Here is a 25,952-nt window from a genome sequence, read left to right as displayed (position 1 = left end):
ATCCCCCTTCATGAGACCATATGTGAACAGTGATGCTCCGTCAGCTAGTCCTAGGTTCAAACTAGTCTCCTAGAGGTGAAGATCTAAAGAGCCCACTTCTAAATTCCTGAATCACTTAGGCCCCGCCTTTTTTTTTTTTTTTGTAGTAGAGTAGATAAGAAACTGAGTATATTACTAACCTTTGGAATGAGTGAAGCTCACGTTGCAATAGTACATTAATGGAAACGTAATGCTAACTCTCTCTGTGGCAGCTCATGCTACCGGATGGAGTCACCGTAGAAGTAATTGTTGTTAACCAAATCGACGCAGGACACATGTTTGTACAGCAGCACACGCACCCCACGTTCCACGTGCTGCGCAGTCTGGACCAGCAGATGTATGTCTGCTATTCTCAGCCTGGAATTCCAACTCTGCCAACTCCAGTAGAAGGCAAGTCAATTTGTTCCTCGTGAATTGTCAAGCAGAAAGTCTCCTCCTGGGATCTGTCCCTGGTCTGTCCTAGTAGCATCTAGCAGACTTTCTCCTCTGCTCTTCAGAGTAACTTGAGTCTAGAGTTCACTGAAAGGTATTTTTTCAGTGTCTTTCCCCTGCACTCCCTGAGAAATCAAACTACAAGCTTTCCATGTTCTCAAGTTTGCCCTGCCCTCCAGAGATGAGGGTCTATGACAGAATTTGTCATGGGTCAGACCACAGAAAACCTATGTAAAAATGAGATGCAATCATTCTTCACATAACATTATTTACAAATTAATTAAGCTATGTGAGTTTCCTCTAAGGAGACTTAACTTGGGAAAATAATGTGCAAAATAAATGGGTGTTTGTAGCTCCTAAACATTGGGCAGGGCGCTGTGGAAGATCAATGTAAAAGCTGTGTTTAAAACTACTAGCGAGCCCCCTGTAATAGACTTTGTGGAAGGGGTATTAAAGCTCACGCTTCAGGTCTTCAGCAAAGGTCAAAGCATTAGAGGTCAGGATGAGCCCTAATGTGGGCGGAAGACTACTCCACGTCTGGCTATTGCAGAGTTCTTCCATTTTCCTTTGAAGCCTCTGCTGCAGGCCAGTGTCAGAGATGGGATATTGAACTAGACGGGGCTTGGTTCTGATCCCGTCTGGCAATTCCTATCTTCCTACCAAGGTAAATTCAAACCAGAGCTACTCTGGCCAGTTATAAACTACTCCAAAAGCTTTGAATGTAAATCTTGCCACAGCATGAGCTAGCATGAATATAAGCATGAACTTGAGTATTTTTTTTTTTTTCATACAACGCACAGTCAACCTATGGAACTCCTTGCCAGAGGATGTTGTGAAGGCCAAGACTATAACAGCGTTCAAAAAAGAACTAGATAAATTGATGGAAGATAGGTCCATCAATGGCTATTAGCCAGGATGGGCAGGGATGGTGTCCCTAGCCTCTGTTCGCCAGAAGCTGGGAATGGGCAATGGGATGGATCACTTCATGATTACCTACCTGTTCTGTTCATTCCCTCTGAGGGACCTGGCACTGTCGGAAGACAGGATACAAAGGGCTAGATGGACCTTTGATCTTACCTAGTATGGCCGTTCTTATGAGCGGTATTGCTACAAGAAGCATGTGTTACCAGTTTCTCGGTGGGAGCGGAGGGGCGTTTTTTATTTGCCTTTCCCATAGCTGGTGTTTTCATCTCTCTCTCTAGCCTTGTCAGTCAGGGAGCAGCATTGCTGCACATTCCTGAAGATGTTTGCTGCCAGCACCCTAATTATAACATCAGGATTATTTTCTTTGCTATCAAACACCGTCATTTTCTCCTTTATAGAGGTATAATTTCTGGCAATGCCTCCAGATTGCTGGTGTGCACTGTAGGGTGGGGGAGAAGCGTTCCCGACATGGCTGTTTCTGCTGTATGTGTCTCTCTCTCACTAAAGCAGTTCAGCATGGTGTATGGGTCCAGCATGGTGTACCCATTTTTAAACAAGGGGGTGTTTAATTGAGCAGGGGGTGGGTCTGTGTGTGGCTGTTCCTTGGTGGTTCAGAAAGGTCGCAGCTCAACTGAATCTTTTCTTTTCAAGGCACCTTCCGGAGAACAGATGTTTGTCCACTTTATACAGCGTCACTCAGACTCACCATGCCCCCGTAGAGGACTATTCAGTTGGTCGCGAACGCTCTGAATACTTCCCTTGCTCAAGTTTCTCATGTTGAGCTGCTACTTTAAAACAAACAAAAGTGCAAAATTGAACATGCTAAGTACGTTTAGAGAGTTTAAAAGCCTCTTATTACTTCAGGTGGGGTTAGTCCTACGTCGACTTAATATCACTATACAGGGCAAGGCAGAGCTAAAAGTGTACTGTTACTGCAGCTGCTAGTGGCGCCGACCATACTTGTGCTTGGCGCTGTACGTTCATACAGCAAGAAACAGCCCTTCCCTAAGAGCATGTGATCAGAATAATCAAGACAAGAGGTGGGAGGGGAAACTGAGGCACAAAGAGGTGCATTGACTTGCCCAAGGTCATCCAGGAGGTCATTGGCAGAGTCAGCAATAGAACCCGGGACTCCTAAATCCTGATCCAGTGCTCTGTCTGCTGGATCCTGCTGGCTTCCTGCTGCAGGGCGCTAGGTGCCTCGTCTGAAAGCAGCATGGGTAGGTAGCCCCATGTCCTCCCCTACGCTGCTCTTCTTCCTCAGCAGACACAGGAGCCTGTTCCAATGGGACTTCTAGAAACAGGCACTAATGCTGAATCTTCCCGCTCCGCCCTATTTTGCTTTGCAGTCGGTGTGATCTGTGCTGCTCCAGGCTTGGATGGCGCTTGGTGGCGGGCTCAGGTTGTCGACTACTTCAAAGATAACAATGAAGTGGAGATCAGATATGTGGACTACGGAGGATACGAGAGAGTTAAAATCGACACACTCAGGCAAATCAGGTCAGGAACTACGTTTTTCCTCCCTTGACTGGAAAAAAAAAAGAACTTTCATAACTGAGTGTAATGGCTTGATAGGTGTAGGTGTCTCCGCAGTATGATGAAAGCGTTAGGGGGGAGTGGTTCTCTCAGCAACATACAACCATGTTGGACACCTGGCTTCCTCACAGACTCCCCTGCCTCTTACATCATGCTTTCATCCATAGATGTCTAAGCGCTCCACAGAGGAGGCCAAATGTAATCCTCATTTAAGTAGTGGGTAAACTGAGGAACAAAAAAGTGATGTACCTAAGGGCACCCAGCAGCAAAGCCAGGGATAGACCTTCGGCCTACGTGCTGCATCCAATACCCCATCCGCTGGGCTGGGCTGCGTCACGAAAACTGTGTCCCTGTGTAGTGACATGCTGGGTGTGTTTGGGGACTGACGCCCTTGTTGTTCTCTTCCTGGTGGGAAGTGATGAGGCACTGCATACGTAGCACGTGCCCAGCTGGACCAGGGAGAGACATTGCCCTTTCAGAGCGGGTTCCCCCAGTCCCAGTGGTGCACCATTTGCATGGCTGCGTTGTGGTATGGAATAATGAGATTGTGCAGAGCCAGGGCAGGGGAAGACAACTTGGGGGGAGAACAAATGGAGAAGCACTCGTAATCCCTGCACGTGGGTCTAACTTCCAGCTTCCTACCTCGGCATGGTGTAGGTTCTTCTAAAATTTCCTGCCATTGCTTTGCTGCTGGTAGACAAGGTACCAGTGACTGTTAACACTTACAGTGCTTGAAACGTGTGCCTGCCACTGGCCTGGTCTGTACGCCTGCTCCAAGTGGAGAAGCTTGAATGAGTGGTAGGAAGGATGAGGAAGCTCTGGCTTTGTACGGATGGAGTGGTGGGCAAGATGAGGAAGCAATCTCATGATTGTAGTGGTGCCTAGAGGACCCGGGTGAGGTCAGGACCCCAGTATGCTAGGCACTCTGTGTAACAAGCACATAGTAAGCGATGTCCCTTCATCAGAGTTGATGAAGGACGGGAGAGAAGGAGTACTCCATCTTCATTTTGCACCTTGAGAACTGAGACTAGGTGGAAGAGCCCAGAGCTTGAACCCAAATCTCTCATTCCCATGTCTTAGCCACAAGATGATCGTCTTAGCCACAAGATGATCGCTCCTCTCGTACGAATTTTGCTCAAACCCTTGTTATGCGTACCGTGTCTATTCTTTTAGCTGTAACTAATCTGAAGCAAATGAATTCCTGCTATATCAGCCATCATCAGTTTAAAGAGTAATAAGGAATTAGGGCAGAGGTGTGTTCTTCTATTCAAGTTGATTCTCTTCTCTTTTAAGGTCTGATTTTGTAACACTACCCTTCCAAGGAGCAGAAGTTTTATTAGACAATGTGGTGCCGCTTTCAGGTAACACAAATCACTGGAGAGAAACTAATGATGGGTGCTTGTGGTGCTTGGTTAAACAGGATGGCATCCGTTCAGAAGCCAGAGTTGTCTCGACTTTCTCCATACCATTTTGTGTACAATATCTGAGAGGACTAGAAAGTGGATGAGAAAATTATTTTTTTTCTTGCTTGGTTTTTGCCTTTGCCAGCACTGTGGAACTAGTTCCACTATCTTTCCTGTCTACTCGGTGTGCAGGTTTTTCACACGGCTGTGGTGGAAAGAGAAAGAGAGTTAGGGGAAAAATAAGAATATAACTTAAAACCATAAATTGGCAGAACTACCAGAGGGCAGCTGGAGGACCTAGAACTACTCTTTAAACCCCTCTTTGCCAATGAACTAGATAGATAGCAAGTGTACTGTCCCTTTAAGGTAACTAAATAAACACCTGCAGATTAATTCCCAGATCTACTAGACAAACCTCTGACATTCCCATACTGAAATTGATGGTATGTACCATTCTGAGTGTTCTTAAAAACTGCCTCAGTGCTCGAAGAGGAGGGGAAATTCATGGTGTCCACGAACGTTTCTTATGTTGTTGCCGATAGAAATCCAGCCATGTTTTGCAGGTGCCTAAAAGGCTTTTCAGTTCTCAATATTGAAGGATGTTAGCCCGACCCACTGATAGCACCCTTTGATGTCAGGACTCTGGGTATCAGGAGAGGAAACCTGCACGGGCAGAAGGCACAGGGTTTGCCTCTGGCGAGGCTGTAGATGGATGGCAAAGGTCGAAAGTCATTCCATCCCAAGCTACCAGCAGCAGAGTTCACTGTTGGCATGCGCTCTGCAATAAGGCACCTCTTGCAACATCTGCAGCAGCATAGGGAGTGTCATTGAAGAATACGCAGACAGTATTAACGAAGAGTGCAGCTTGCAATGTTAAAATTCCACCCATCCTGCAAGGGACTTCTTATCCTGTCGATTAAATTCCATTAAATAGTGCTGAGTTCCTGTTCACTAAACTCCCTGCAGGGCAAGGGAGGTCCTGAGCTTCCTTGGCTCAAGAGTGCCACATTGAAAACCGAAACGTTAATGTAAACTACTGTATGTGAAAACACCAAGTGTCCTTAGCAATTACTTTGAATCCATTTATGCACACGTGGCTACTGAGCTAGGATCCTTTTAAAAAGAGAAGTGTTCATCATCTCCCCTCTGTAATACGCATTTCAGTGTGGTCTCGTTCGGCTTCATATACTGTAGATGCCCGTAGCAATGATGAGTGAGGTGAGGTTCTTCGGTCTGTGTTATGCAGGAGGTCAGCCTAGATTATTGTAATAGTCTCTTCTGGCCTTAAAACCTATGAGCCTGTGAATGTCTGACTTGTTTTCTCCTTTTCTTTCCAAAGATGAGGATCACTTTTCATCAGAAGCGGACTCATCCGTTAGTGAAATGACCAGAGGTACACCTCTGCTTGCACAGGTTTGTATATTACTCTTCATTTGGCACTAGTGCAATGGCTGCTGGAATAGTGTGTCCAGTGCTGGTGTCAGTAATTCAAGAAGGATGTTGATAAATCAGAGAGGGCTCAGAGACGAGCCATGAGAATAATTAAAGGATTGGAAACCATGCCTTAAAGTGACAGACTCCAGGAACTCAATCTATTTTGCCCATCAAAGAGATGGTTAAGGGGTGACTTGATCATGATCTGTAAGTACCTAGATGGGGGAACAGAGATTTGATAGCAGGCTCTTCGATCTAGCAGACAAAGGTATAACAAGATCCAATGGCTGGAAGTTGAAGCTAGACAAATTCAGCCTAGAAATAAGGCTAACTTTTTTTTAATGACAGGTTTCAGAGTAACAGCCATGTTAGTCTGTATTCGCAAAAAGAAAAGGAGTACTTGTGGCACCTTAGAGACTAATCAGTTTATTTGAGCATAAGCTTTCGTGAGCTACAGCTCACCGATGAAGTGAGCTGTAGCTCACGAAAGCTTGTGCTCAAATAAATTGGTTAGTCTCTAAGGTGCCACAAGTACTCCTTTTTTTTAATGGTGAGGGTAGTAAAGCATTGGACCAGTTTACTAACGGTTGTGGTAGATTCTCCATCACTGGCAATTGTTAGATCAGGATTGGCCATTTTTTTAAAAGATATGCTCTGGTTCAAATTGGAATGAATTCAGGGAAGTTCTAGGCTCTGTGATATACATGAGGACCGACCAGATGATCACAATAGTCCCTTCTTGTATTTCATAGATTATAATGCTGGAATATATGAAATGTCTAGAAAACGGTCAATGCTGCTTATGCTTGGGCAGGATTCTCTTATCCTAAAGTAACTTAGTACTATGTTAAATCAAAATCCATAGTACTATGATAAATCAAAAGTTAAGTGAAACCCTCTGGAGATGGAAAACACTCAGCTCTTACCTGCTACTAGGACTCATGCTAGTGAAATCTTATCTCCCAAGCATGGACCAAGTGTTCTCTTGAGTAATAACACCGAGCTCTCTCATGCTGCTCTTGATCTGTAGTTCTTAAAGCAGTGGTCAAAGGAGGCAACTATCTTTATTTTATAGATGGGGAGACTGTGCCACTGTTTTCCCTCTCAGCCCCAAGAAGTGAGAGCTTAACAGCAGCAAAGCTATGTCTCAGCTCACTGACGCACCAGCTTGTCTGCTGTGCTATATATTAACACGTATGTCTGTTTCCAGGTCACAAACTATGACAGTGCAACGGGCCTGCCTCTTATCCAGCTGTGGAGTATGATGGGAGATGAGGTGCGTACACTTGCAGAAATGTAGTGCTCTGGTTTGTATAGACTACAGACGTGGGTTTAAAAACCTCTGCTTGAGTTATGGGGATTTCTTTTACTGTTGCTTTTAGGCTGGTATTTCCTTCATCTGTGTCTCTCTCATTTTTCCTTAGGTGGTGTCAATAAACAGAGCTTTGGTGGAAAGAGGATTTGCTCAGTGGATTGACAGTTACTAGTAAACTCTGAGAGGCCCCAAGTGACCCTTTTTTCTAAAAAAAAACAAAAACAAAAAAAAACCTTTTTTTGCACTGTATTAGAATTGGGTTTGGCAATCCTGTAGGGAAGACGTGTCTGTTTACACCACTGCGCAAAACCCTGTGGTCCATTGAGACTTGTTTGCTTGACTGTTACCATTTCACTTGAAATACATACCTCATTTCAGTGAAAGGCAGGGAGTTACTAAAAGCCATAAAAAAGATACCGTAGCTTTAAAACAAAACCTGTCCCTGGCCTAGTTCTAAGAGTTATTTAAAAAAAAAAGTGGGGTTTGCTTGAAGCTAACGAAACACCCCTACCATGTGTTTACTGTGGCTGCAGGTCTATTGCACAGATGCCCCAGAGGTTCAGTGGCTGCTTTTTCTGAAAGTGATGTTGGCTGTTTCTTAGAAATAGGTTTGCTGCCTAGAAAGCCAACATCAAATATATAAGGGATTTCAAGTTCAGTTGTCTATTGACTTTTCCATGTTGTGCCACCAACTTGCACAAGCTTTGTTAGTTTGATCCATTACTGATGCTGGGAGACAAATGAATTGCATTCATGGCACTTACCCTGGCACATGTCTCCTGGTAGAAATGTTTTAGGCTTGAGCTGCATGGGAAGAAAACTTCATCTGTGCAGACCTTTGAAATGTAGGATGAATTACCACTACAACTATAGATTGTAAATCTGCTAAGTTCCAGATCATGTATTTAAAAAAAAAAAGATTGCCAAACCCGATTGTAATTTGTAACCATTTTCTAGCTGTGCAAGTCTGTGTAAATATATATAAAATCATTGTAATATTTTGTAAAAGAGAAACACTGGAAATCACGAAGGGAACTTAAAGAATTTTTTTCCACACCAAAATGTCCTCTGTAAGTAGAAACGGTTTGGAATCCGTCAGTACAGCTGACGTACTTGGTACATCCGAATGTGGGAGTGTTTCTGCTCTGCTGTGTACAGGATTAGCGTTGCTCTAGATCGCTGTATGGTATGATTTGTGATCACTGACTCCTTTGCTGTACAGATCTGTTTAAAAAAAAAAGTAACAATTTGGAATTGATATTGCAGTGGTGTTCTTTCTCTCTCTTGATTTATGTTGGTCCCTTTTAGATTGATATCAAATGTGGAATTTAAAATTTTGTTCAAATAATTTAAGATAACTTAATACTATTAAAAAAATATTGTAATGTACCTGCATTTAGACATGTGTATTGAGTTGAGGTTTGTTGCTGGCTGGGAAGACATTTGACAGGAAAGCACTGGTATAATCAAGCCTTGGAAAATGAGAATCTTTCGGACCAATCCAGAGACTCTTTTTTTTTTTTTCTTTTTTTTTTTTACTTTTGGTGAGCTGCCATGCTGGTCCACCGTGCAGACATGAATGTAGCTGCCTACACCAGGATTTGATCAGATCCATTCAGATATGGTTTGAATGTATTCTCTTTTTTATGAATTCTCTCTATTTGGGGGTGTACAGTTTAATGTTAGCAATAATGATGTCCAATGAAAACAAAATTGATAGGTTGGTTAAATCCAAAAAAAGAAAAAATCCTCTTGGAATGTGTTTCCCATTTCAATTAAAGCTCCAGTTTTAAGCCATCTTAATCAAAATGTGGTGAGTAAGAGCCTTCATTTCCAGGCCTCTGGTGGTATAGGTGTGGGTGGGAAGGGATCTTTACTTGATAGAGTGGCAGGTGAGACCAAATAGTGATGGGCTTTAAATGGGACACACAAAGGTGAACCTTCAAACCCCCTGTTCATTGAATTCTTTGATCGCTACATCAAGTTTTGTGAAAGACCTTGGATACAGCATTTATACACTCCTTTTTAAAAAAAAATTCTTTGCAAAAACCTTGCGGTGCAGTCTAGTAAGCACTGGTGCATCGGGGGAAGAGTATATTACATGCAGATGAAATATGAGCTACGCTGCAGTTTGAAAGAGGTGACCTCATGTCACAGCAAAGGAGTTCCTTACCTTGAGTTTTGTGAAGATTCAAGTCCCAAGCATACCGGTTCTAGTTTTGCAGGCTGTGGTTTCTTCTGAAATTAGCAGGTGTACTCTTCTTGTGTGCTGAGCAATACGATAATGTGCCCTTCACTGTCTAGGCGCTTGCGTGGCCCTCATAGTGTCTGAGAACCACACGCTCATTAGTGGATTTCATCCTTGCAATGCCCCAGTGAGTATGGCAATGCTGTTAGCTGCACATCTGTAACATGGAGCTGAAGCAGAGTAAATAAGTGACTTGCCTGTGGTCGCACAGGGAGTCTGTGGCTGAGCTGGGAGTTGAACTCTTAACTCTTGAGTCGTAGTGTCCTATCCTCTAGGCCAGCTTTTCCTTCTCCAAGACAGATCTTTGTCCTGTGGAGAGCTTTCTGATCTTCTGCATCTCAGCAGGGCAAGGATGTGTGTGGTCCTTGCTGAGATCCGTCCCAGTTAGCATACGGACTGGTGGTATTTTTACAGCACTTGAAGTTATGGTTGCTGCCCTCAAGATCACACCCACTGTTTCTCTTCACTGAGAAACTCCCCTGCCACCAGCACTTTATGAGTTACAAGCCGGTGTGAGAGTCTGTGCAGCTTGTCGTCCATTTGTAGGATCCTCATCAGCTTTCACTGTGTGTGCCCAGGGTAGCTGCTTTTAATTTAATAAATATCTTTGTACAGAGAATGTACACAAGGAATCCTGCTCGCTTTCTCAGGTCTGCAAATTTCCCTTTGCGTAGTTCTCAGGCTAGGTATTAAAAAATAGTTGCCGAAAGCAGCTGCCCTACGAAGTTAATTTCCCGGGTCCAGACCCACTGAGTGAAGGGATGGCCTACATTTGAAATGGGGCAAGGGCCCAGCCGTAGTGTCGACACATACTACAGCAAGGTAGTAAATCCATCTCTGCAAGAGGCAGTAGCTATGTCAAGGGAAGAAATATTCCATTGACCTCACCATGTCTACACAGGGGCTGCGGTCAGCTTAAGGACATTACAATGTAGTCAAGCCCACCTAACTTTGTAGTGTAGACCAACCCTGAGAAGGGGCCAGTTCTTAGTTATACTCAAGACCCCTTCAGAATAGACACAATGCAACCTCCTTCTCTACAAGCTACTCTTCCCATAGCACGGTTATTGGGCACAGCTACTCTGACTCCCAACAACAATTTGCACCTTACGCTGCACTGAAACAATCTTGCTATTTCTCTGTAAGTAGTTTAACTGTCCGCATTTTCCGTTGCCTCTGTGCACGATGAAACCTTTCTACTGTCTCCCCATGGCACTAGAAATGTAAGGCTGAGGAGGCTAGCTTGACGAGCTGCAGCAAAAACAAAGAGTAAATGTGGTTGAGGCTGCTAAGAGTTCACCAAAGGTGGGAGCTGATTCTTTAAACAAGCTGGATGCTTAATTATTTAAAATAAAAACTTCACTCCTGAGGGGACACTTTTTTTTTTTCCTCTCCTCTTTCCCAAAATCCAGTTAATGGTCGTCAGAGCCTTGTCAAACAAGCCAGTGGGTGATTTTTAGTTCTAAAAGCTCAGGGTAGGATCCCAGAGTTCCTAGCATGTGTCTCTGGGGAGGAACTCTTTCTATGCTGTAATTGTTCATTACGAAGCTTAGCCATTCATCTTAATGCCTGTGTTTTCCCTGGCTGCTGCAATAATGTGCTAAAAGTTTGTAGTCCCCAACAGCTATTGGCAGCTTAATAGGGGGGGAAGTTCCTATCTTGTTTTGTGCCCTCATTCTCCAGGAGAGAGAACTGTAAGGGGAATCCTCCTTTGCCTTAATTGGAACTTGGGCAGGGGGAATTTCCACCATTTAAATCTGTAGTAACTGGGACACTGAGGACAAAACTAGACTCCTCAATGTCATTGAAGTACAGAGGGGAAGATGGGAAAATACTTCACTTTTAACCTCATATGGGCCTAATGAAGGCTTCTGCAGCACTAATAAGGATTAGAAATTGCTTTCTGAGCTGTTTTTGAATGCCAGCTGATTAGTATGTAGCCCTTTTTTTTTAATGTGCAGTGACACCTGCCTGAGCAACAGCACTTCAGTGCCTGGCCTATGCCCCAGATACAATACATGTAGAAGCAGCCTGCTCAGTATTGCCTAGGAGGACAATTGGGTCCCCTGCTGTAAGCCTGGAATTCAGAGGATTTACTAGATGGAAAGTGCTGCTTGATCCCAGCACTGATACAATTGAGTAGCAAGGTCCAAGCAGTAAGTAGGGTCAGCTGTGAAGAGTGTCAGGAAGCAAGGGCAGCTGTCTGCAATCAGTGGGAAATGTGGCCAACAGGAGGTGGCTGAGACCAGGGGAGCTCAGCCAAGCCCAAGAAAGAAAGGTGACTTGAGAAGGGAAGGGGGAAAGACTAAAGGACAGGGAGGGGAGATGGAGAGGTTACTAAATATTGTGGACAATTTAGGTGTAGAGAGAGAGACACACACTGCAAATGAATGAATGGAAAGGCCATGATCTGCCCTGGACTGAAGGAGCCTGAGAGGAAAAGAACTGTAAAGGAGCAGCATCCAGGCAACTGGAGCAGAGGAAGGTTTTGTTTTCTTTACAGGAGCGCATGGCTGCGTATTCCAGTAATGAGTTTCATGCTGTGGAAACATCCTGCTAACTCTTGAGCTGTAAGTGACTAGGGGCCCAACTAATGGCTTTGTGAGGGATCCCATCTTTTGGCTACTAAAGGGGGCTGGCAAATGACTGTCTAGTTCTTGGCTTTGAACCTCGGTCTGAGTGTTATGTATGCCTTAGCCAAGGCTTAGACTGGTGAGCCATCCCAACAAGGTTACTTTGACTGTCCCTTCAAAGGGCTTCCCCTTTAAAGAGAAGCAGTGTTTGTATGATGGGTGAAATGAGTGAGGCCTCTGGAGAGACCTAATTTTACGACTTCCGTCTGGATAGCTTCATACTCGCAGCAAGTGAAACAGGGCAGGCACTGGCTTTTCTCTGCAGACAGCGATGGCTGGTGTGCAACGAGACCAGAATGCAGCGCTCTTCAGGAGGGGGCAGTTTTTCTGCCTGGCCTCCTGCCGAACTCGCATGCTGCAAGTTCTTGTGACGGACTTCGGCCCCAGAGCTCTTTCTGTTTCCATTCATTCTGCCCAGGTGTAACTCTTGACTCCTGTGAAGTTACAATAGAGAGGAATTTGGCTCTTTCCAACAAATCCTCAGTGTAACGGAGCCAGTTCTCAGCCACAGTGGCAGGGGCAGTAGAGTCAGCCTCCTGGAGCAGGAAAAAATAAAGGAAAATGGGTGGCGCACAATAGCTCCCTGTCTCATATTGGCTTCCTGGGATGTGACCCCTGGCGTTAGAAACTAAAAGCACAAAAGAGCATTTCAGCTCCTTGGCTTGCCATGGCTGCATTCACAGCAGTCTCACAGAGCAGCAAGAAACTGAACCGTTGCTTGAAGATGGAAACTTTATTGGCAGTGTTTGCCTTTAAAAAAAAAAAAAAAAAAAATTCCATTCCACCCCCAGGAGGCACAATACAAGCACATCCTGTCCTGCCACTGTTGCCAAAACATCTGCCCCACAGCCAGCCCTGGTGAGGCTTTTCAAGTGTTCACCTACACACCAGTTAGGAGTGAGGCCATTTCGAGCTAGAGAGCATGCTGAAAAGAACATAAGTAATGCCCTGTCCTGCCCTTATCTCCACAAGTACTGCGTTCAGCTTCCGTCGCCTCTTCTCTTAGAAGCAGAAAAGGGCAAAAATGGAACGGGTTTTGAAAGCTGGGATTGTTTGCCTTGGAAAGAGGAAGAATAAAGAAGTCTGAGAGGTATTTGGAATGAGCAGTACAGGGAAGGCAGCTGTAATATGGGAGTGCTTGATGGCCCAATGAACACGCTATTTTACAGAACACTGAAAACAGGGAGCCATATGCTTTAACTCACACATACTGCTATATGCCACGATGGGTTAAATACAAGGGGGACTCAGCAGTGTTTTTAGACTGACATAGGTTAAAAGGAAACAGTTAAAATGCCTAATGATGCTGCCTCCCTTTTCTTGAGTGTCGAATCTGTGTGTGGAACTCACTCGTCCAGGTGTTGGTTGAGGCAAATATCTTGGTGTCAAATAAGAATCAGATGTTTATATCGAAAAGCAGTAGTCTCTCCAGTTGCACAGACTTGGGTGAAATGTCAAGCGTTGTTACGTCTCATGCTTCTAGCCGTATTGTGCTTTTGCAAGAGACTTAAGGCTTCCTCTGAATCGTCCATCAGGGGAGAGGAGGTTGCACTAAATGGATTGTTGATCGGTTCAGTTATGGCAATTTTTATGTTCTAAGTACAAAACTGTATTTGTCATACTGCTCATTTTTGATACTCAGCTTGACTGTCTCCTTGATTTAAGGACTTTGAACTACTGTCTCATGCTGTTCCGATTTTTGAGGTCCTCTCATTTCTGGAAAATAACCTGCTTTCAACATAATTTGTGGATCCTGAAGTCTCTTTTCCCATGTGCTGTTTGAGTCTGGATGCAGGAGGCTGCTAGAAATCCAGCCTCTTTCTGAAGTGTATCCTTAGGTATAGTTTGACTTCTGTATTTGGGGGGGCAGCTCCTGTCAGGTCAATGGGGCTGCATGTGGGGGTGGGGGCAAATTCCACGCCTGCCTGAGGCTTACGGTTTGGGGCGGAAATGCCCCATCTACTCCGCCCCAAACTATACCCGTGAATGCACCTAAATCCTTTCCCACAACCACTCACGGACCTGCTCCTGTCAAAATATCCTCTTTCATTTCAGGTGCAGGCACAGCCGGTTGTGTAAACGTGGGTGGTAGGTATGCTGGTGCCCTTGCACTCTGGGTTGTACTGGGGTAGGTAAAGGCAGAGTTCAGTGCAGGCCTCTCACAGTTTGTTGGAAACAGTCACCCAGGGAACCAGGTTAGAAAAAAACATGTCAGAGCAAAGGAGTGAAATGATTCCCCCCCCCCCTCCCAAACACAGCCCACTTCCTGTGGGTTTGTGTCAAGCAGGTCTCTGCTTGACCAGGATATAGACCAGGATACCCCCAAGGGAGTGCCACGGAGCTGCGGAGTGAATTTGGTCCAATGGCTGCACTTATCTACCTCTTTCCCCTCTATTTAGGCCTTTCCTAAAGGGCTTACAATTGCCTTCTGTCTCACTGTCATACAAGGCCTAACATAATAGGGCCCTGATCTCAGCGTCTCTAAGTGCTACAGATAAACCTGTCATAATGACCCAGGGTGGGCAAAGGAGAGCGACGTCTGTATCGCTCACACACACGCTGTCCTGCAAGCATGGTTTATGAAGGAGAAATTGAGTGATTTTTTTTTAAAAGGGAAATGAGCCCTTCCCCCTTTCCTTATACATCCCCAGGGCTGGGGGCTCAGCATTCTGAGCAAAGAACCTTCAACTCTGAGACTTGCTTCACCTCTTTGTCCGATAGTGCCCTGGTTTGCTGACCATTCGGCCACATTGCAAATTCCATTTCTTCAGGTGTTTCCTGAGGGCTTGATATTCATGGTATCACGGTAGCATCTATAGGCTCAGGGCCTCTTTGTGCCAGATGCCATATGCACAATAACAAGGCAATCCCTGTCCCAAAGGCCTGTCTCTCTTAGCAGGAGGATTATATCCTTGGAGGGTGGGGAGAGATGTTGCTCAGTGAGCTGATTTGGATGTGGGTCTCAAAGCATGCAGGTGAAAAGAGACCCTGTATTGTTTCAAAAGTCTAAACAAAACTCTTGGAACTAACCAGGCGTATTCCCCATCACTGTGCAATGGGCTTGCTGTTCTAACCCTTCCCTTCTCTGGGTTGTCGTCTTCAGCTGAAGGCTCTTTGGGGTAGGGACTTTCTTCTTCCAGCCTGAAAAGGACTGTGCCTACCAATTGTTCTCAGCTCAATAATACAAACTAAAAGTTGTGTTGTTTTGCCTGAAGGACTGGGACTCTCCCGCTACCTTCAACAGCTGACCCTTCTTAATCATCTTGAAATGGCCAGATAGTTTCAGTAGATGGCGCTGTAGAACAAGCTACCAAGCAGCTCCATTGCTGTCCTTGCAGCGAGATGGTAGCAAGTTGGCAATATTTTAGCCTACAGAGTATAATGGAAACTCAGCTATTCAAGTTGCCTGGACTTGGGTGAAGAAACATAATCATGAATGATAGGAGCCCAGTGATTTCCATCTGCAGGACTGGATCAGATCCCTTGACTGGCAGAGTTCTTTGCAGGGATTAAAGTTGCATTACCACACTTAGGTTCAGATTCTGCTTTAAAGGTGCACGGTCTTGTGCCCTTTATTTGTTTTTTTAGGATCTGACACAGGTTAGTTTGACTTGTTTTTGTCAGAGAAACTTAAAAGTTAATATTTCAGAGTAAGGTACTCCTCAAGATGAGCAGTAAAGGGACAATCTAGCCTGAGGTAAAGCTAGGAAAATCATCCAGAGGGTTTTGTCAGACTATGGGCGAGATCCTCAGTCGCTGTCAACTGGTGAGGATCCAAAGCCCGTGTAGCTACGCCGAGTTCGACCCGCTGAGGTTCTGGCCTTGTACTTTTCAACGTATGCTGCATATTTACCCTTGAGATCGCCGTCACTTCTGTCTTCAGAAACATGTTAGAAAACCTCTGAACGTTGTTAGGTCTCGGGGCCAGATCTTCTCCTGGTGTAAAGGGGCAGAACTCCACTGAAGCCAACGCTGCTACATGTATCCCAGCTCACCAGCTGAAGAGCTGGCCTTCAATGTTATGTTTAACAGTCTACTGCAGTGGGTCCCTGTGAGTAATGAAACTAATCCTTTGCAGAGCTCCTAGTGGGGGGGAGGGGGGACTAGAAATATAAAGGAGAATCTCAGCTTTTGTTACCAAAAAAAGAAAGGGGGAGGGGAGGGGCCTGATTCCTATTGCTGTAATGCCCAGGGGCGGCAGATATAATAGGCCAAGGGAGGCTAAGCCTCCCCTGGCGTAGCTGCCGCCAACCCGCCACCAGACACCTGGGCTGTGGTGGCCCCGCCTCTTCCCCTCCCTTCTCCGCGGCCCCCATCGCCGGCCACTGTTGCCTGGTGAGTCTTCCCCCTCTCCTCCACTCCACCCCCGCCTGCTCCGCCGGAGGTCCCTGCCTCTTGCCGTGTCCCTTCTCCTCAGCCCCCCTCACCTGAGGGGGTGAGGGGGGACGTGGCGAGCGACAGGTGAGGCGGCGGGCGGGGATGGGTCTCGGTCTCGCAGTGGGCAGGCGGGGGAATGAGGGGGGAGGTGGCGGGAGAGCCAAGTGGGGCAGGGCCTGGGGCAGAGCGGGGGGTGCAGTGTGGGCGGGGCGATGGGCAGAAGAGGCAAGACAGGGAGCTAGCCTCCCCCAGGGGGGGCTTTACCCGCTGCCCACGTTAATGCCCCTTTATGCTGCTCTGACCCTAGGTTTCTAACACCCCCTAGAAAGCGCTAAACCCATCACGAGGGCTGTAATCTCATCACTTATCTTTCCTCCAAGGTCGCTGGTTATTCCCGCTCTCCTCCCAGCCACTCAGGACTGAGCTGTGGGGTCTGGAGTTTTGGAAAGTCCCCAGCTCATGTCACATTTGTAGAGGACAGTGCTGCTAACCTACTGTTGTTGGCAGGAGCACCTTACCAGCCGGCCGCCATGCAGCTTAGCCAGCTCCTCTGCTGAGCTGCCAGCGTGACCTCTGCCCACCAGGGCAGCTACTCGGGATGCGAGTGGGGTCTGAGCAGACTATGCAAAGGAATGAGAGCAAGGGACTAATCCCAGCTCTGACATTTACTCCCTCTACGGCCTGGGTCAGGTCACATAGGCCATAATTTTCAAACCCAGCTGCCTAAAGTTAAGCACCTGAATCTAGAAATGCCCAGAACCCCCCGCCCCGATGTCAATCGGGTGCTGTTGTTAAGTCCCTAGATTTAGGCGCGTAACGTCACACGCACAGGTTTGGAAATGTTTGCCTGGCCAGCTCTGTGTCTCAGTTTCCACATGTGTGAAATGAGGATGAGCAGAGCTGCCTCGCAGCAGGCTTGGACGGGCTCAGGTGTGAGAAGCGCGCTGTGAAATCGTAAAGCTGGCGAGAATGTGCAAAAAAGCCCTGCAGTGGCCAAGAACCTTCCCTCTCTTTATTGGGACAGCAGGGTGGGGGACAATTGCACCCTGGGAAACCTCTTGTCAATATTGACAACTAGGCAGAGACCCCAGCAGGAGCTCTTAGGCCTGGTCTACACACTTTTATGGAACTATTTCACTTCGGAGTGTGATTTTTAATTCAGAAAAAAAACAAACAATTGCAAATTCCATTCTGGCCTATTCTGTTCTTTACTTTCTTTGATTTTACATTGTTGAGGTTTTTGTTTTGGCGGCTCCTCTTCCTTTTTGATATAAATAGAAACGTGGAAAACATTATACAATCAAACAACCCCAAATCCAGACCACTGGGCACACCCTTATGATGTACAGCCGTTTTCAAGATCATATGGATTTTGGATTACTTACAGGAAAAAACCCTACAACTCAACAGTAAGAAATCTTATGTCTACACTGCAAAAATAGGCGTGTTCTTAACTCAGGTTAGTGAACCCATGTTGGCTAACTTGGGTTAAAATGGTAGTGAAGAGACAGCAACTCAGCATTTAACTTGGGTTAGCAGGTTGAGGTCAAGCCTATAGAACAGATCTTCACTGTTACTTTAACTCAAGTGGGTTAACGCTGCTATTGTAGGCCCTGTCAACAATGGGGAAACTTTCTAAAACTTTCAGCATCACCAGTGTTAACGTAGCTAGGTTGCCGAATGCTTTTGGACATGGAGCTGATTAGACGTCCTTTAAAAATGGGTAAGGGGAGACAGTGTTATGCTTCTGGGAGCTGGCAGCCAATTTATACTAGGAGTCCCAATGTTGCTAACACCAGCTGAGCTGAAAATTTCCCTAATGCAATCAGGGCCACAGAGCAGTTACGTGAATGTTCTTCTCCCGCTTCTGCCACAAACTCATTGTGCGACCTTGGACGAATCCTTTAAAATGGATTTTTAGATTCACAAAACCCAGCCTTAATCTCTCTCCACCTCAGATCACCCACCTGGAACTGCCTTTGCAGGACTGCTGAGAGACTCAGTTTGTATTTTGTAGGAAAGGTGACGTATAAATGCACGTTTGCATTAGTAATATGACCTCTTGGCTAGTATTTCCTCTTTTGTTAGAAATAGGTGCCTTCATCCTCTGCTTGCCCATCTTCTGTGTAACAGAAGGGATAGTGCTTATTGCTCTATTTATATCCTTTTACAGCTGTCAGTCAAATATGTCTGGGTTTAGGGGGTTTGTTTTATTTTTTAGGTTGGTATGTTTGTTTTTTTTCTGTCACTATTCAGGAGGTCCTATCTGTCTGTAATTACTGGTCTATCATTGTCTTGGCATGAAAACATCTGCTGTCTCCCAGCAATGCCCACTTCTCCCCAAAGCTCCTATTTCTTTTGAGTTTCATGGATCATGCTGACCTTCTGTTTTCCATAACGTCTCATGCATCTCCGTGTACACAGCTGTTTCTCTCACATTCCCATCTCTCGCCATCCACCTCTTTTTTCCATCAGCAGCTCCAATGCATTCAAAATTTCGCTCATCTGCTTATGAAATCAATATCTTGCTTGCCACCTCCTCTGTGTCACTAATCACTGTAAACATACTGGCTTTGCATCTAGCTGCCAAGCCTGTTTTCTCCTGTCACCGGAATCCATTTTCCAGCTCACGTCTGAAGTCTTTGTTCTTCTAATTTTAACATTTTTAAGTTATTTTTCCAAGGCTTTTTATTTTGATTATGTTGCACTCTCTGCTAGCCTTCGATTTAGATCTCTCCATCCTGTGACTCTCTTTCTATATTGTGCTGGCAATACAGCATTTTGGGAGAAGTGTAGAAAGTTAGCATTCAAGGTGACATCGCTTCTGTTTGCTTTGCTGTGTGGCTCCTTCATTTCCAGAGTTTTCCTGGAACACACAGTCAAGATTTTTAGCCTCTGATTGATATCAACAAACCATTATAGCCCAGTTAAAAAGTACAGTTTCCAAAAGGAAGGATGGTCTTATAGCTAGGGCACTGGATGGAAACTACTGGAAGGTGCTCAGAGAAATAGGGGTTCAAATCCCAGATGTGCCACAGATTTTCTGTGACCGTGGGCAAGTCACTTATAAGGTCTTGTCTACACCCACTAGCTCTGCTGCTTTAACTGTATCTGTGTAGTTCCCTGAGTGTGGAAACAGTTATATCAGTACTAAAAGAGCTTATTCCCATACAGCACCTTTTATACCAGTATAACTACACCCAGACTCTCGGGCTTCTGTTGGTTTTAAAAAAAAAATCACACACACCCCAACCAAAATAATTATCAATTAAACTTCCAAATGTAGAGTAGGCCTTACACCTCTGTGTCTTATTTTCCCCAGCTGCAAAACATGGATAATGATACTGCCGTTCTCCCACCCTTTCTCTGTCTTGTCTATTTAGACGGTAAGCTCTTTGTGACAGGGGTTGTCTTTCACTCTGCATTTATACAGTGTCTAGTACAATGCAGCCCGGATCCAGTTGGGACCTCTAGATGCTACTCTAATAAAACGAATAAACAAAGTAAAAGACTTTTATTCATATTAAATTCATGGTCTTTGTACTGCTAAGAATGGCTGTGGTGTGCCCATTCCTTGAATATTACATGCCCTTGTGGTCTCCCCATCTCAAAAAAGAATTGGAAAGAGTACAGAGAGGGCAATAAAAATGATGAGGGGGTATGGAACAACTTCCATATGAGGAAAGATTTGAAAGATTGGGACTGTTCTGCTCAGAAAAGTGACGACGGCAGGTGTGGTGAGGATATGACACACCTCTATAAAATCATGACAGGTGTGGAGAAAGTGAATAGAGAAGTGTTATTTACTCCTCCACATAACACAAGAACTAGGGGTTGCCAAATGAAATGAACAGGCAGCAGGTTTAAAACAAACATAAGGAAGTACTTCTTCACACAGTGCAGCATCAGGGAATGATTGTTAAGGCCAAAAATATAACTGGGTTCAAAAAAAGAACTGGATAAGTTCATGGAGGATGGGTCCACCGATGGCTATTAGCCAAGATTGTCAGGGATGCAGCCCTATGCTCTGGGTGTCCCTAAATCTCTGACCGCCAGAAAGCTAGCACTGGCCGGTGGCATGGATCACTTTATAGTCCCTCAGGGAACGGATGGCCAGGATCCCCTGGGGGACTAACTTGAAGGGGAAAGGAGTCCAGGAGAGCTGGCTGTATTTCAAGGAATCCCTGTTGAGGTTACAGGGACAAACCATCCCAATGAGTCGAAAGAATAGTAAATATGGCAGGCGACCAGCTTGGCTTAATGGTGAAATCCTAGCGGATCTTAAACATAAAAAAGAAGCTTACAAGAAGTGGAAGGTTGGACATATGACCAGGGAAGAGTATAAAAATATTGCTCGGGCATGTAGGAATGAAATCAGGAGGGCCAAATCGCACCTGGAGCTGCAGCTAGCGAGAGATGTCAAGAGTAACAAGAAGGGTTTTTTCAGGTATGTTGGCAACAAGAAGAAAGCCAAGGAAAGTGTGGGTCCCTTACTAAATGAGGGAGGCAACCTAGTGACAGAGGATGTGGAAAAAGCTAATGTACTCAATGCTTTTTTTGCTTCTGTTTTCACTAACAAGGTCAGCTCCCAGACTGCTGCGCTGGGCATCACAAAATGGGGAAGAGATGGCCAGCCCTCTGTGGAGATAGAGGTGGTTAGGGACTATTTAGAAAAGCTGGACGTGCACAAGTCCATGGGGCCGGACAAGTTGCATCCGAGAGTGCTGAAGGAATTGGCGGATGTGATTGCAGAGCCATTGGCCATTATCTTTGAAAACTCGTGGCGAACCGGGGAAGTCCCGGATGACTGGAAAAAGGCTAATGTAGTGCCAATCTTTAAAAAAGGGAAGAAGGAGGATCCTGGGAACTACAGGCCAGTCAGCCTCACCTCAGTCCCTGGAAAAATCATGGAGCAGGTCCTCAAAGAATCAATCCTGAAGTACTTGCATGAGAGGAAAGTGATCAGGAACAGCCAGCATGGATTCACCAAGGGAAGGTCATGCCTGACTAATCTAATCGCCTTTTATGATGAGATTACTGGTTCTGTGGATGAAGGGAAAGCAGTGGATGTATTGTTTCTTGACTTTAGCAAAGCTTTTGACACGGTCTCCCACAGTATTCTTGTCAGCAAGTTAAGGAAGTATGGGCTGGATGAATGCACTATAAGGTGGGTAGAAAGCTGGCTAGATTGTCGGGCTCAACGGGTAGTGATCAATGGCTCCATGTCTAGTTGGCAGCCGGTATCAAGTGGAGTTCCCCAAGGGTCGGTCCTGGGGCCGGTTTTGTTCAATATCTTCATAAATGATCTGGAGGATGGTGTGGATTGCACTCTCAGCAAATTTGCGGATGATACTAAACTGGGAGGAGTGGTAGATACACCGGAGGGCAGGGATAGGATACAGAAGGACCTAGACAAATTGGAGGATTGGGCCAAAAGAAATCTGATGAGGTTCAATAAGGATAAGTGCAGGGTCCTGCACTTAGGATGGAAGAATCCAATGCACCGCTACAGACTAGGGACCGAATGGCTAGGCAGCAGTTCTGCAGAAAAGGACCTAGGGGTGACAGTGGACGAGAAGCTGGATATGAGTCAGCAGTGTGCCCTTGTTGCCAAGAAGGCCAATGGCATTTTGGGATGTATAAGTAGGGGCATAGCGAGCAGATCGAGGGACGTGATCGTTCCCCTCTATTCGACACTGGTGAGGCCTCATCTGGAGTACTGTGTCCAGTTTTGGGCCCCACACTACAAGAAGGATGTGGATAAATTGGAGAGAGTCCAGCGAAGGGCAACAAAAATGATTAGGGGTCTAGAACACATGACTTATGAGGAGAGGCTGAGGGAGCTGGGATTGTTTAGCCTGCAGAAGAGAAGAATATGGGGGGATTTGATAGCTGCTTTCAACTACCTGAAAGGGGGTTCCAAAGAGGATGGCTCTAGACTGTTCTCAATGGTAGCAGATGACAGAACGAGGAGTAATGGTCTCAAGTTGCAGTGGGGGAGGTTTAGATTGGATATTAGGAAAAACTTTTTCACTAAGAGGGTGGTGAAACACTGGAATGCGTTACCTAGGGAGGTGGTAGAATCTCCTTCCTTAGAGGTTTTTAAGGTCAGGCTTGACAAAGCCCTGGCTGGGATGATTTAACTGGGAATTGGTCCTGCTTCGAGCAGGGGGTTGGACTAGATGACCTTCAGGGGTCCCTTCCAACCCTGATATTCTATGATTCTATGATAGTCGCTCTGTTCTGTTCACTGACTGAAGCCTCTGGCACCAGCTACTGTCAGAAACAGGATTCTGAGTAAATGGTCCATTGGTCTGACCCAGTATGGCTATTCTTATGTTCTGATATTAATGTCCTGTTCTTGAATGACTTTGCAGAAGTTTGGTACCCAGAGTGTGTGACTGAGAAATGGCTGTTGATATGTTGACAAGACAGAGGGGGTGGCTTTTGGTAGGGAATAGAGGAGGGGATTAATGAATCATGCAATAATTTTTTAGATGGGAAAAAAAGCCCCCCATGTACATCGTATTTTTCCCTCTCAGGAGTATAATATTTATGCACAAATGGATCAGGTATTTTTATACAGATATACGCTGTATGTGGATACGTGTGTATGTGTGTGTGTGTGTGTGTGTATATATATATATATATATAATATAAAAATAGGGCTGTAAAATCCTAGGTTAAGGGATCTATTCATCCAAAAAAGAGTTATGTGTCTGACAGAGTGCATAATGACTGCCTGATTCAGAGACACAAAACGCCCTTACACACAAAGCAACGTCAGGCTAAGGATTTAGCACTCAAATCCCAACGTCCTTGTGCAGGCAAAGCTCCCACTGAAGTTACCGTGGGCCTACTGAGCTGACCGGCTCCTCTCTTGACTTGCACCTGCGTGGGTAACAAAATAGCAAAGCCAGCATGCTGTGCGTTGTGGGAATGCACTGATTTGCTGAAAGCTCTGAGAGGCTCATGAAGGAGATGGTCCCACATCTGCCTACTGTGGGGTTTTAATACCTGCCTCTGAAGTACCTGGGCAGGCATGATACTGGACTAGATGGCTCTTGGTTCTGAGCAGTCTGGCAGCTCCTGTGTTCCTAAGACAGTGAGAGTCTTGCCTGAACCATGACTGAGACTAGTGGGGGAAAAGCCAGGTGGGAATGGGGTTTGCAGTGTTCTGTGCATAGGGAGAGAATGAGTGTGGGGGAGGGTAACTAATATTTAAACACAGGGTTTCCCCCAGTGCAGAAAAATATACCAGAGAAATTCAGTGGGGGAAAGCAAAGGCCACAAGTTTCCCTTCCCAGATTGTTCCCTGGGGGGCAGAGGGTTTGCCCAGCTGCCCCTTCCCCACCCAGTGGAACACATGTGGTGGAGGTGGATTGACCCAATCTCTGAATCCCCCAAGATCTGTTGGAAGTTAGGGTCATCTGCACAAAGGCCCTGCGTGTCTCCCCAGCAGCCCTGTCAGCTCAGCTCAGACGGAGACATGCTGACTGACTGTCCCCCAACCCTGTCCCCCCACCCTCCCGACTGTTCTCCTGAATCTCTGAGGTAGAGAAGTAAATACAGGCTCAGCTGTTTTAACTTGGAACCAGCCTGGCGTTTGGGTCAGCGAGGGCTCCCCTAGTGGAGGACTCGTGGTATGGAGACAGTACCATCTGTAGAGAGAGGATGGATGACAATCCAGCCCCAGTGAGGACTATCAGCCGGCTGTATGGGTGTGTTGGACCTTTCATAGACATCTTTCTTGAATAGATTGGTAAGAATAGACAGGCTATCATGCAAAACAAGCCAGTGACCCATCTAGTTTTCCATCCTGATGCTAACGGAGGTCTTGGCAGGAGTTTTCCAAAGAATGCTAAAGCCCTTGGGAAGCACCTACAGCAGAGTCCAATGGACTAGGTACTGGGCAGGGAGTCAGGAGATTTGGGGATCTAGTTTCAGCTGTGGCACTGGTACCTGCTGTGTGACTTTGGACAAATCATTTTACCTCTGTGTGTTTCAGTTGCCACATCTCTAAAATGGGTGACGCGCTTTGAGATCCTTGGAGGACACGTGATATAAAAGCACGGCATCGTTATCATTACCATTATTATTGTATGCAGTCAGGGGAGGGGTGTGTGAATTCTTCTGTTTAGCTAGCGATGGGGCTTGGTTTGTCTTCAGTCTGTTCTTTGGGTTATTGATGTCTGTCTGGGACAGGCCAACCGTGAGCCAAGAAAATGGGGAAACATATTTTTATGAATATTTTCCCTCCAATAAATTCTAATGAGTTTGAAATAATTGCAAGTTTTCCTGAAAACATCCAGTCCACCAGAACAACATTCTCTCCTGGTTGTGTTTTATAGCTCTGATAGTGCAGAGACCAGTTCTCCCTTTCTCCTGGCTTCTTAATTCCACCCCCCCTCAAATATCCATTTGAGTTTACATTTTCCCCCAACAATGTCTCCAAAGAATCACAAATATGTAATATGTGTCCCGACGCCTGTATTTTAATAGTGTGGAGCAAAACCACATCAGCACAGTCAATTTCACAGTCAACCCATTATTGCTATTTAAAGCGCAGAGGTATAAAAATGATTGGCAATCCAGCTCTTCCAGAAATCACAGGCTGCTGCTGCTTGCCAGATTGTGATTTTTTAATATTGGCTGCTTTGTGCAGTCATCCCCTCACCTTTGACTTGTAGATTTCCCGACCTCAAAACAGCAAAATCTTTTTTGGTCATAACGGACACATCGCTCGCTGCTGAAAAGAAGTAATTACCATTTGAAAAACCTAAATCTGCTGAGTGGTTGGTCAGTTTGCTCCAGGCTGAGCAGCCGTTTGCATTTCCCCAGCCTTGCAAAATCCTTTTCACCTGGGGCGAGCTACTTTTTTTGATGGGCAAATAAAATATCATTAGTTTTCTCTCTTTCCCCCCGCCCCCCCCCGGCGTTATCATTGTGGTAAAGGGACAAGAAGTTGATTTTTGGCCCTGGGCTGGTAGCTTACAAATATGATTAAAGATTTTGCTTCCTCTTTGGTATAGCTGAGATCCACATCTTGGGTGCTCAGCTGAGCTGCAAGGTGTTAGGAATGGGTCAGGGCTGGCTACATGAGAAAGTTGAACTGGTCTAATGCATGGTGTGATTTTAATCAGATATAGCTAAACCTTTGCAAGGCCCTATGTGGACACACTTATTTCTATTTAAACCAGGCTTATTTTGGATTAGTTCAAGTTGATTAGGAATCAGTTTGAGCTGAATAGAAGCAGCCACTTTCCCACCAAAATAAGGCACTGTCTTCACTGCAGAAAAGATGTGTTTATACTCTGAGATAGCCAGCTCATGTAAAATCCTCGTGGAGACAAGGCACAGATCGCTTTTACCACGATGCCTCTAGTCAAGGTAACTCCATACCCTTAACCTGGGAGTTGCAAGGACTAGCTACATCAAGATAAAAACTACAGAGCCTGCTATCTTGATGTAAAAAACACACCTATTTCTGCAATGAAGATCCAGACTAAGAACATCCATACAGGAGTTTGCACTTGCTTTATTAAATCAGTTGAAAATGACACCTTTAGTGAAACCAGTGCAACTTTCCCAGGTTGACAAGGCTTCCCTGC

The 25,952-nt window shown here is 45.6% G+C and overlaps 1 protein-coding gene across 2 annotated transcripts in view; it reads left to right on the top strand.

Annotated features, from left to right (window-relative positions):
* Positions 1-9,281, top strand: part of AKAP1 (A-kinase anchoring protein 1) — a 43,357-nt gene extending 34,076 nt beyond the window's left edge. Inside the window, exons 6-11 of one of the 2 annotated variants that reach the window (XM_077836475.1) lie at positions 252-429; positions 2,745-2,895; positions 4,225-4,292; positions 5,674-5,747; positions 6,979-7,044; positions 7,193-9,281. In XM_077836475.1, coding sequence (XP_077692601.1) covers positions 252-429; positions 2,745-2,895; positions 4,225-4,292; positions 5,674-5,747; positions 6,979-7,044; positions 7,193-7,255 — 600 coding nt within the window. In that variant the 3' untranslated portion in view covers positions 7,256-9,281. Of the gene's footprint in view, positions 1-251; positions 430-2,744; positions 2,896-4,224; positions 4,293-5,673; positions 5,748-6,978; positions 7,045-7,192 lie in introns of those variants that run through there. The other variant, XR_013348243.1, reaches the window with a different exon arrangement.
* Positions 9,282-25,952: the final 16,671 nt, after the last annotated feature.

This window comes from Eretmochelys imbricata, chromosome 17, assembly GCF_965152235.1.
Source record: "Eretmochelys imbricata isolate rEreImb1 chromosome 17, rEreImb1.hap1, whole genome shotgun sequence".
Taxonomy (NCBI): Eukaryota; Metazoa; Chordata; order Testudines; family Cheloniidae; genus Eretmochelys; species Eretmochelys imbricata.
Note: the sequence above shows the minus strand (reverse complement) of the source record. Positions and strands in the feature narration are given on the sequence as shown.